Below are 12060 nucleotides of genomic sequence, written 5' to 3'. Positions count from 1 at the left end.
GAGGCTCTTGTGGACCCAGCTAAGACCATCTGGCAGATCCCAGCAACAATTCCGCCCGTCTGCAAAAGAGCAGATTAAAAAATACTATGTCCTTTCCAAGGGAATGGAATTTCTGTTTTTACACCCCACATCAAACTCTGTGATGGTAGAGGGCGTGAACAAGTGGGGCAGACAACACCATTCCAGATCCACCCCATATGACAGGGAGTGGAAAAGGTTGGACTTTTTTGGACGTAAAGCTTACTCTTAAGCAGTCCTACGGTTTTAGGATCGCAAATTATAAAGCACATCACAAATTATAATGGCCAAATACAGTCACTCAGATTACTCAATGTCTGACTTTATTGAACACATACTTGAGGACAAAAAGAAACAATTTAAAGCGTTTATATCCATGGATCAGCTCCTAGTTTGCACAACTTTACAAACTTTATTGGACTCTACAAACATGGCGGCACATTTCAGTGCCATGCCCATAGGAATGCAACAAGCTTCCTGGCTCCACCTTTCTGGTTTTCCCAAAGAGGTACAACCAGCTGTGTCCTGTTCAAAGGCCCCAAGTTGTTTGCAGCCAAAACACACGAGTCCCTTCACACTTTGAGGGACTCCCGAATGACTCAGATCTATGGGGACACACACACACACACTCGGAGGTATTACTTGACGATGGAAAGATCTAGATCTGCGCCTTACACACAACCTCCGAGGCAACGTGACCCGCAGAGGCAGCGACTTGCAAGATGGAGACCACTCCCTTCCCAGCCCTCAACATCCCAACAACTTCCCTCTAAACAACAATGTTAAGGGTTTGGTCAAGGACCAGAGACACCTGCCACTTTTTCTATTGCTGGACCCGTCCAACACTATCCATCCATTCGTTTCTCCACCTCTCGATTAAAGGTGGCCTTTCTCGTCACTATCACATCTGCCCGACCAGTAGGAGAACAGGGCCCTTATGCCACACCCTCTACACAATATTTTTTTAAAACTATTACCCTGAGACCAGATCCGAAGAGCGCTAGCATTTTACATTGAGAGGCCAAAGTCTTTCAAAAAGTCACTAAAGTCATTTCTTTCCATCACAAAATGATCTAAGGGGGATACCATTTCCAAACACAGGCGGTATAAATGGATCTCCAGCTGCTTTTACCTTTGCTGTCGCCATCAACAGCTAGAACGCCCACCAGGGATCCATACACACTCCACCAGAGCACACTCTGCCTTGATGGCCTTCCTCAACAATGTACCAATTATGAACATCTTCAAAGCAGCAATCTGGGCATCAGCCTATACATTCACACAGCATTATGCCAGAGAGCAGCACTTGTCATCAGATGCTTTACTGGTAACTGGTTTTATCATCTGCCATGGCTGCAACTTCGAAGCCCCTTCTTTCCATAGAGGGGCACTGCTCTACAGTCACCTAAAGTGAAGCACCCACATGTGGACGCTCCTTGAAGAAGAGAAGGTTCCTCACCTTGTGCAGGAACTGAGGTTCTTTTGAGATAGTTGTCCCTGTGAGTGCTCCACTACCCTCCTCCTTCCCCTCTCCTTTGGAATTTTTTTGCACCATAGAATGTAATAGAGAAGAAACTGAGGGAGAGTTGGTCGCATAGGGTTATGTAACCGTGTCAGATGGCACAAGATTGGGACAGCACATGTGTGACCCAACCAGGCATTGTTATTAAAAATCTCTGATTACAAGTGTGGGGGTGCAGATTCACAAAGTGAAGCACCCATGGGGACAACCATCTTGAAGAACCTCAGTTACTGCACCTCCACCCCACCCCCAAGTCTTAAAATGTGGTCAAATTTGGATGTGTTTTCACAAGGATGATAAAAGGCACATCCCTGACTCAAAGGTTCATCCCCTACCAAATTTCAAGTTCCTGCTCCAAAGCTCGGGAGCACTAGAGTTTTCAAAGAAAAGGTTGCCAGAATTTTTTTTAAATGGACAACAAATCATTACCAACCCTCCTTTTTTTGGCATTGCTGAAGTGTGTTTGGCTGAAATTTTTTATTTTTAAAAAACTGAGGCAGACACCTGGCAGGGAAAATTTCAGTCTAAATACTTATTATGTTGCTAAACTTTTAACTAACTGAAAACAGTGTCTTATAGTGGAAACTACATTGAGATCCTTCTGCTGTTGAACAAATACTAAGGAAGACCATTATGCAAAGTGTGGATATTTATTTTCAAAAGCAGATGAGTGATGCTTCTAAATGCTGTTTACTTTTATTTCCCTCATACTATGTGGGTGGTGTAGATTCCACCTGACGGATAGTAGGATATATGTAGGATATATGTATTTTGATAAAAATGTGCACGAGAATGATCTCTTAGAGAATTTTTAGTCTCTAGCATATGTAATAAGTCTGTCAGAAATAAGCTCCTCTGTCAAAGCAGAAAATGTTTAACTACACTGCATGCTGAGGGATAAACGTGGCTTCTAACAGGGTGAAGGGTTTTTGTAATATATTAGTGAATGGTCAGCCATTCAGCAATCTGAGTGGCTACCAGGAATTCCCCTGCAATTACATTTCAGTAAGATACTTTTTAATTGATCATCACAGGGCTTCCTGCATGGAACCTTTTGAGGTATACTACACTAACAGACTTCTCCCCTTGGACAAAATTAATTTGGCTGGACTTACACCAAGGTAAAGGGTTCTCTTCCTCCATAAAGGTCTAAGCCTGAGCTGTAAGAGGTACTGTTTTACTTATGCTTTTCCTAACTTCTGGCTCTGGTGACCTTAAGTGTTCAGGGTTCTGCTAAGGGTTTTTTGTCATAGGTTTGTGACATTGCAATGTTTTGGGAATATGGCACCTTATGCTTGGGCTGTATTCTTTATTGTCTTAGTCTTTCCTTCAAAGTAGCAATCTCTCATTATATCAACCTTTAACATACATGCATCATAATCTAAACTGCCCTCCTTTGCTATGCTATCAGAGCAGTAAATAAGTGGCTCATTGAGGTGGTATTCCTTCTCCTCACTTAGCAATGAGGGGTAGATTATATCAATTGAGGAAGATGGGATTTGCATTTGGATCTGAAAAAGAAGGGCCCATGACAGGCGTAATCATGACTCATGCAAGTACAGCCCCTGAAGGTTAGCTTGTCATTTCAGTAGGCGAATTGCAAGAGGAGTTTCTCTTAAACCCCCGGAAGGCGATACGGGGCCGGGCCGGGCCGGGGCGGGCCATGGAGCTGGCGGAGCTGGCCGCGCGGCTGAACTGCGCCGAGTACAAGAACTGGGTGAAGGCCGGGCACTGCCTGGTGCTGCTGCGGGACGCCCTGCAGCGCTTCGCCGGGGAGCAGCTCCGCGCCTTCCACCGCCAGCTGCTCGCCCGCCTGGCGCCCCCGGGCCGCCTCTGCCGCAGCCGCTGCCTTCCCCGCGGCCGGCAGGTGAGAGCCGGGGCCCGCGCGCTCGGTGGGCGGGGATTTGCTCTGGCTGGGCTGCAGGCAGCGCGGGGGGTCCAGCGCGGGGGAAGCGGGTCCCTTACAGCCCCTCAGACCCTCCCCGCCGCTCAGGGGCGCTAGGCTCAGCCTGTGCATTTTACTCCCCCAAGGTGTAGCCGGCCTCCCGCAGCCCGGTGCGAGGGGTGGAGGTGTTCCTGGAGGCTTCCTCCCATGACACTCAGTCTTTAATTCAAGATTCATCTTTAACTCCCGGAGTCTCCGGGACGCTCCTGCGAGGTCGGCACGCCTGTGCCGCGTGGAGAGCCCCAACCTTGCGCTACCCCGAGGAAGGGAGCATGGCCCGCCCTGGTGATGTCATTGTGCCTCTGGTGATAACTGAGAGTTTTCTTAAAGCTCCGGTTTCTGCAGTGGGGTGATGATGAGAGATTCTGGACTGTCATTTGAAGTAAGTTTTTTACCTCTCTTGGTGGCAGAGAGAACCTTGAAAACATGATGCGAGAGCAGCCTGAAGGCTGGAGAACCAGCGGGCAACTAACCCCCCGCCTCCCTCCAAGCATATTGCTTTTTAAAATTCCAATGATTTTTAGAGGGCTGATTCATGAATTTTGAACACTTGGCATCAGCAGTGTTATGCGTGGCACTGCTGCTTAAATAAGCACCAACAAATATAGGAACTGGGCTGATTTGAGGAGGAGGTGTTGGAGTTTAGGAGCAGAGCACAGAGTTGTGAGCGTTATATTGTGTTAAACCAGGGGTCGGCAACCTTTCAGAAGTAGTGTGCCTAGTCTTCATTTATTCACTCTAATTTAAGGTTTTGCATGTCAATAATACATTTTAACGTGTTTTAGAAGGTCTCTCTCTATAAGTCTATATATTATATAACTAAACTATTGTGGTATGTAAACTAGGTTTTCAAAATGTTTAAGAAGCTTCATTTGAAATTAAATTAAAATGCTGATCCTACGCCACCGGCCCACTCAGCCCATTGATGGCCTGGGGTTCCGTTCACCTAGGCCGGCAGCGGGCTGAGCAGGGCCAGGACCCCGGCTGGGAAGAGTCTGGCAGCTAGAACCCCAGATTGGCAGCGGGCTGAGCAGGGCCGGTGGCCAGGACCCCAGACTGGCAGTGGGCTGAGTGGCTCAGCCTGCTGCTGGTCTGGAGTCCCAGCCCTGTCCCCATAGAGTAGGTACCTACCTGGTTCTAGCCATTCTTTTCCTTTCTCTGCACTGAGATGAGGGTCAGAGTGTGCTGTGAACAGGGCTGGGGGTGAAGGAGCAGGCTGGGGGTTGGCGTGCCCTGATTCCACCCTCTTCCCCGAGGTCTCTGGAGCAGAGAGCGTGCTGTGGCTCCACTTTTCCCTCCCCCCCCTGTGGCAAGGGCCGTCAGCTAATCGGCCACAGGGGGGGAGAGAAGGAGGGGCAAGAACCCTGCACACTGGGGGAAGAGGCGGGGGAAGGGGGAAGCTTGCTACCCCGCAAGGAGAGAGCGGTGGGTGGAAAAGAGCGGGCCGGGCCGGGCAGGATTTTTAGTGGGTCCGGCAGACAGCAGCGTGTCATTAAAAATTGGCTCGCATGCTGTGTTTGGCACGCGCGCCATAGGTTGCCGACCCCTGTGTTAGACCATTATCCTTTTCTCCTTGTCTATTTCAGTCCTTTATTTTGAGTACCTTAGTTCTTAAAGTGTTGGGGGGGCTGCTTCTCTCTTCTAGCCCTAACTGCAACTAGACCCACATGAGACCTCGCAGTTCTACCTGTACAACTCCATTTACTTAATCGCTGACTACAGTCCCAGGAAGGCTGCAGGATTGGGCCATCCCTCCTTCCTTCACATTGGGGTTCCTGATTGTTAGCCCAGAAAAGAAGTTCTAGGTGGGATGTTAAACAAGAAATGAGGAGATGGAGAATTTCTTTGCTTTCTAATTCACAGTTTTATGGTCCATTATTCCCAGCCATTCAGTTTATGAGTCCAATATTGGCTCAGCAGAGGGTGCTATGGGACTGACTGGATCTCTACCCTGCTCCTTCTGCAGCTTACTGTGTTCTCATCTACAAGGCACTTAACTGCTAAAGCCCTGTTGACCCTTGTATTTGGTCTCAGCTAGATATCTTTTTGTTGTTGTTTGAAGATCAGCTGTGATTAGGGCTGTTGATTGATTACAGTTAATTTGCAATTAACTCAAAAAAATTAATATCTATTACAAATTTATTGCGATTAATCAGTTTTAATCTCACTGTTAAACAATAGAATATCAATTGAAATGTATTTAATATTTCTGGATGTTTTTCTACATTTTCAAATATATTGGCAAAGAGTCCTGTGGCACCTTATAGACTAACAGATGTATTGGAGCATGAGCTTTCATGGGTGAATACTCACTTCGTTGGATGCATATAGTGGAAATTTCCAGAGGCAGGTATAAATATGCAAGCAAGAATTGGGTTAGGGATAATGAGGTTAGTTCAATCAGGGAGGATGAGGCCCTCTTCTAGCAGTTGAGATGTGAACGCCAAGGGAGGAGAAACTGCTTTTGTAGTTGGCTAGCCATTCACAGTCGTTGTTTAATCCAGAGCTGATGGTGTCGAATTTGCAAATGAACTGAAGCTCAGCAGTTTCTCTTTGAAGTCTGGTCCTGAAGTTTTTTGCTGCAGGATGGCTACCTTTAAATCTGCTATTGTGTGTCCAGCGAGATTGAAGTGTTCTCCTACAGGTGTTTGTATATTGCCATTCCTAATATCTGATTTGTGTCCATTTATCCTTTTACGTAGGGACTGTCCTGTTTGGCCGATGTACATAGCAGAGGGGCATTGCTGGCACATGATGGCATATATTACATTGGTGGATGTGCAGGTGAATGAACTGGTGATGGTGCGGCTGATCTGGTTAGGTCCTGTGATGGTGTCGCTGGTGTAGATATGTGGGCAGAGTTGGCATCAAGGTTTGTTGCATGGATTGGTTCCTGAGTTAGAGTTAATATGGTGAGGTGTGTAGTTGCGGGTGAGAATAATGCTTCAGGTTGGCGGGCTGTCTGTGGGCGAGGACTGGCCTGCCTCCCAAGGCCTGTGAAAGTGAGGAATTGTTGTCCAGGATGGGTTGTAGATCAGTGATGATGCGTTGGAGAGGTTTTAGCTGAGGACTGTATGTGATGGCCAAGGGAGTTCTGTTGGTTTCTTTCTTGGGCTTGTCTTGCAGCTGGAGGCTTCTGGGTACACGTCTGGCTCTGTTGATCTGTTTCCTTGTTTCCTCATGTGGGTATCGTAGTTTTGAGAATGCTTGGTGAAGATTTTGTAGGTGTTGGTCTCTGTCTGAAGGGTTGGAGCAAATGCGGTTGTACCTCAGCGCTTGGCTGTAGACAATGGATCATGTGGTGTGTCCGGGGTGGAAGCTGGAGGCATGAAGGTAGGCATAGCGGTCAGTGGGTTTTCGGCATCAGCTGGTGTTAAAGTGACCGTCACTTATTTGCACCGTGGTGTCTAGGAAGTGGACCTCCTGTGTAGATTGGTCCAGGCTGAGGTTGATGGTGTGGTGGAAGCTGTTGAAATCGTGGTGTAATTCTTCCAGGATTTCCTTCCAATGTTGTCCAGATGATGATGTCATCAGCGTAACGTAGGTAGAGAAGGGGCATGAGCGGACGAGAGCTGAGGAAGCGTTGTTCCAGGTCAGCCATAAAAATGTTGCCATATAGTGGGGCCATGCGGGTGCCCATAGCGGTCCCTCTGTCTGGAGGTATATATGGGCACCAAATTTGAAATAATTGTGCATGAGGATAAAGTTACAGAGCTGAGCAACCAGTTGTGCTGTGGCATCAGGGATACTGTTCCTGACAGCTTGTATTCTATCTGTGTGTGGGATGTTTGTGTAGAGAGCCTCTACATCCATGGTGGCTAGGATGGTGTTTTCTGAAAGATCACCAATGCATTGTAGTTTTCTCAGGAAATCAGTGGTGTCATGGAGATAGCTGGGAGTGCTTGTGGCATAGGGTCTGAGTAGAGAGTCCAAATATCTGGACAGTCCTTCAGTGAGAGTACCAATGCTCGAGATGATGGGGCATCCAGGGTTTGCAGGTTTGTGGATCTTTGGTATTAGATAGAATAACCCCGGTCAGGGCTCTAAGGGTATGTTGATTTGTTCCGGTGTTAGTGTAGGGAGTGTCCTGAGTAGATGGTGCAGTTTCTTAGGGTATTCCTCAGTGGGATCTGAGGAAAGTGGCCTGTAGAATTTGGTACTGGAGAGTTGTCTGGCAGCCTTCTTTTGGTAGTCAGACCTGTTCATGATGACACAGCACCTCCTTTATCAGCCTCTTTGATTATAATGTCAGGGTTGTTTCTGAGGCTGTGGATGGCATTGCGTTCTGCACGACTTAGGTTATGAGGCAAGCGATGTTGTTTTTTCACAATTTCTGCCTGTGCACGTTGGCGGAAGCATTCTATGTATAGGTCCAGACTGTCATTTCGATCCTCAAATGACAGTCTGGACCTATACATACAATGCTATCTACTACCCAAGATCCACAAATCTGGAAACCATGGACGCCCCATCATCTCGGGCATCGGTACTCTCACATCCTAGCCACCATGGATGTAGAGGCTCTCTACACAAACATCCCACACATAGGTGGAATACAAGCTGTCAGGAACAGTATCCCATCATCAGCATGGACGCATGTCCTCTGGAATGGTGGTTGAATCATGAAGGGGCATATGAATATTTAACATATCTGGCATGTAAATATCTTGTGACGCCGGCTACAAAAGTGCCATGCAAACACCCGTTCTTGCTTTCAGGTGATATTGTAAACAAGAAGTGTTATTGAGCAGCATTCTCTCCTGCAAATGTAAACAAACTTGTTTGTCTGAGCGATTGGCTAAACAAGAAGTAGGACTGAGTGGACCTGTAGATGCTAAAGTTTTACATTGTTTTATTTTTGAATGCAGTTATTTTTATACATAATTCTATATTTGTAAGTTCAACTTTCATGATAAAGCGTTTTCACTACAGTACTTGTATTAGATGAATTGAAAAATATTTTATTTTTACAGTGCAAATATTTGTAATAAAAATAAATAAAAAGTGAGCACTGTACGCTTTGTATTCTGTGTTATAATTCAAACCAATATATTTGAAAATGGAGAAAACATCCAAAAATATTTAAATAAATGTTTAACAGTGTGATTAATCACAATTAATTTTTTTAATCGCTTGACAGCCCTAGTTGTGATAAAACTTTGTTTTCAGTTTCTAGGAAGGAGAAAGAAGGGTTAATACAGTAGAACTTCAGAGTTACAAACATCAGAGTTATGAACTGACCAATCAACTACACACCTCATTTGGAAGTGGAAGTATGCAATCAGGCAGCAGCAGAGATGACCCCCTCACCCCCTCCTCCCCCAAAGTAAATACAGTACTGTTAAATGTAAACTACTAAAAAAAATTGAGAGAGGAGCATTTTCCTTCTGCATAGTAAAGTTTCAAAGCTGTATTAAGTCAACGTTCAGTTGTAAACTTTTGAAAGAACAACCGTAACGTTTTGTTCAGAGTTACGGAACACGTCAGAGTTACAAACCACCTCCATTCCCGAGGTTTCATTACTCTGAGGTCCTACTGTAGTAAGTGGTAATGCACACGAAAGTGAAGGTTTAATAGGACTGGCTAGGGTTGGGCATAGTGGAAGCTTCTCACATGCCTTCTTTCGTACTCTTGTGAAGAAAATCTGATGCTTGTGCCAATCTATGTAGGGTAGTTTAATGTTGTGAAGCAAGCTTCCCCTAAGCACCATAATGAGATTCCTCAGCTCCTTTTCACTCATGTTAATTTATTATGTTAGATATCGCTTGTGAATATTGTAATTATCTACAAAGAAGCATTATCAACCCAGGAAATTCAGAGTTATGCTTAGATATAAAAGAAGTCCAAACAAATTAAGGTATGGAAATGGAGTAAGGGCACCCAAACTAGCTTGACTGCACTATAGTAACACCATGAAGAAATTAAATAAATTAAATGTATTTTAAAAATCTGTTTAGTCTAATCTGGGACTACATTCTCAAATGCCTTAATCATGATCCTATTGTTCTTATGATGATGTCCGCATACTCCATTATTAAGCTCATAGGGCCAAAAAGGACTTAGACAGGATGAATATTATAAAGGACCTATTTCAATCAATAGAAACTAATGAATGAGTTTACTTGTACATTCTCAGAAAACTCATTCTGTGCTCAGAGTAAATTCCATAGTCTTGTGGAGGATATACTGTGTTTTTCATACGTAACAAAGAGATTGAATTTCTGTGTTAAGTTCAAAACTAAATTCAACTTCAACTGTGGAAGCATGACCTGTGACTCCATAATATCCAGTATTAATCATCACTATTATTACATACCAAAAAATGTGTATTGAGAGCTGGCAGTTCACTGATCCTCTCTGATAGAGTACATTTAAAAAACAAACAAATCCTGTAACATAATTCAAGATAACAAACATTCACTTTAGTGTTCTTCAGTGCCACCCACAATTATTTATTTGTGCAGCCCTATAAGAGTGCTGGGTGCTATATTAGACCTACAAATAAAACAAAGTTTCTGCCCTGGGGAGTTTACAGTCTAATTCACATACTCATTTAATCCATCTGCCCCACAAAGTTAATGAAAAAGATGGAGGAGTGTTTGTATGTGCGTGCACATGTCCCGATTTTATAGGGACAGTCCCGATATTTGGGGCTTTTTCTCATATAGGCTCCTATTACCTCTCACCCCCATCCCGATTTTTCACACTTGCTGTCTGGTCACCCAAGTGCAGATGGAGAAAGAACAATCAGAAAAGTTAAATCGGAATAAACTGTTATACGTTTTAGCTGTTAGAACATGCTTCCCAGTTGAAAATTCCCTAAGGATTCAACCATGTTCAGATATGGCTTTCATTAACCCTAATGTAAACTGTAAAGAAAAAAATGCATAACTTCAAATTCTGCTGCTAAAGCATTCTTCTCTTTCACCACGGGGTTTGTCATGCAAGCCTCACTTGAGACCTCTGGTTAGCATTGGCCTCAATCCCTGATAGGAGAAGCTTCAGACTCGTTTCTAGTTAAGTCCTGACTCTCATTGAACCCAGGTCTCTAGAGGTGAGAGGCTACTGCCCTAACCTACTGTATTATACCTAAATTTTCAATTACATCTCTGTGTAACAGTTCAGCATACTGCATATGAGAATTTGTGCATTTGATCAAATTTCTGACTGAACGTTCTTTGAATCCTTTTTCTAGCCTCTGCTGCAATGTAATAATAACCCAGTGCACTTTTTAAAGTGTAATTTAAAGGGTGCAAGTACTAAGGTAAATTACTTTGGATTCTTTCCTATTTTTTTTTTTTTTTTAGTTTCAGCCTATCTGTTCACTGTGCACCGAGTGGAAAAAGGAGATTTTGAATCATCACACCAACAGGAATGGAGAAGTTCACTGGGGAAACTGCAAACCTTGGCTTTGGCCTTCTAACTCATGGGAACTTGCAAAGGTAACATAAATTAAATTAGAATCACACTTGGGGGTCAGCTCCTATTCTCACTTTCATCCGTGTGTGGTTCGATAATGAATTCAGTTTGGTTGCATAGGAGTCTGTCAGGGCAGGATTTAGACCTATGGTGCAATCCTGGCCCTGTAGAAGACAATGGCAAAACTCCCATTGTCTTCAGTGGGGGCAGGATTTCATCCATGGAGAGCAAACTGTTGCACATGTATTGTCCTTTTTTCTTGCTAATAGCAGACAAAAGGAAAGGTTTCAGGGGCTAACCTGGTGCTTTTCATTATCTGAGCATCCAAATCACTACCCTTTTGGGCTTACCCAACTTGATTTCATTTTATTTCATCCTGGATTTGAAAACGCATTGACTAGGCTTAAATCCAAGCCAGCGTATAGCAATATTTCTTTGGGCTGAACTAAGAAATACAATGAAAATGTATTAGGAAAATAGTGTTTGGTAATATTTACAGTGTTATAAAGTTCAATGGTACCATACAAAATTGTTGGCATTTCTGCTCTGCTTCGTGATTTGCTGATCATCCTCTAAAATAACCACTAACTGAAACATGGTCTGTAAAGTACTCAGTAATGTATCTAAATTCTCAGTGGAATAAATACTTGTAGTCTCACTGATCTCTTTCAAGAAATCCTTTAAAAGTGAAGCTTGTGCATCAAAAGATGAAATTCAATTTAAACTATTTAATTAAAAAAAGGAAACCCCTTAAGAGTAGCAAAATAACACACACAAACTTTTATACTAAATAGGCTATTTTCATCTGTCTGAACCAATGTGTTAGTGGTGGTGGTCTGTGCGGGTAGGCGGTTAACCCAGGATAAAGTCCCCATATAATCCCGGTGCTTCATTCTAGAATATAAGAAGGGCCATACTGGGTCAGACCAAAGGTCCATCCAGCCCAGTATCCTGTCTACCAACAGTGGCCAATGCCAGGTGCCCCAGAGGGAGTGAACCTAACAGGTAATGATCTAGTGATCTCTGTCCTGCCATCCATCTCCACCCTCTGACAAACAGGCTAAGGACACCATTCCTTACCCATCCTAGTTAATAGCCATTAATGGACTTAACCTCCATGAATTTATCCAGTTCTCTTTTAAACCCTGTTATAGTC

At 44.1% G+C, this 12060-nt stretch overlaps 2 protein-coding genes across 5 annotated transcripts in view; one reads left to right on the top strand and one right to left on the bottom strand.

Moving 5' to 3' along the window:
• USP9X (ubiquitin specific peptidase 9 X-linked) overlaps positions 1-12060 on the bottom strand; it is a 654895-nt gene that overhangs the window by 359351 nt on the left and 283484 nt on the right. The gene's annotated exons all lie outside the window — the stretch shown is intronic.
• C1HXorf38 (chromosome 1 CXorf38 homolog) overlaps positions 3154-12060 on the top strand; it is a 29687-nt gene continuing 20780 nt past the window's right edge. Inside the window, exons 1-3 of one of the 4 annotated variants that reach the window (XM_073358531.2) lie at positions 3391-3407; positions 3816-3867; positions 10793-10927. In XM_073358531.2, coding sequence (XP_073214632.2) covers positions 3838-3867; positions 10793-10927 — 165 coding nt within the window. In that variant the 5' untranslated portion in view covers positions 3391-3407; positions 3816-3837. Of the gene's footprint in view, positions 3408-3668; positions 3868-8654; positions 8812-10792; positions 10928-12060 lie in introns of those variants that run through there. The other 3 variants (XM_073358513.2, XM_073358505.2, XM_073358522.2) reach the window with 3 other exon arrangements.

Source organism: Lepidochelys kempii, chromosome 1 (assembly GCF_965140285.1).
Source record: "Lepidochelys kempii isolate rLepKem1 chromosome 1, rLepKem1.hap1, whole genome shotgun sequence".
NCBI lineage: Eukaryota > Metazoa > Chordata > Testudines > Cheloniidae > Lepidochelys > Lepidochelys kempii.
Note: the sequence above shows the minus strand (reverse complement) of the source record. Positions and strands in the feature narration are given on the sequence as shown.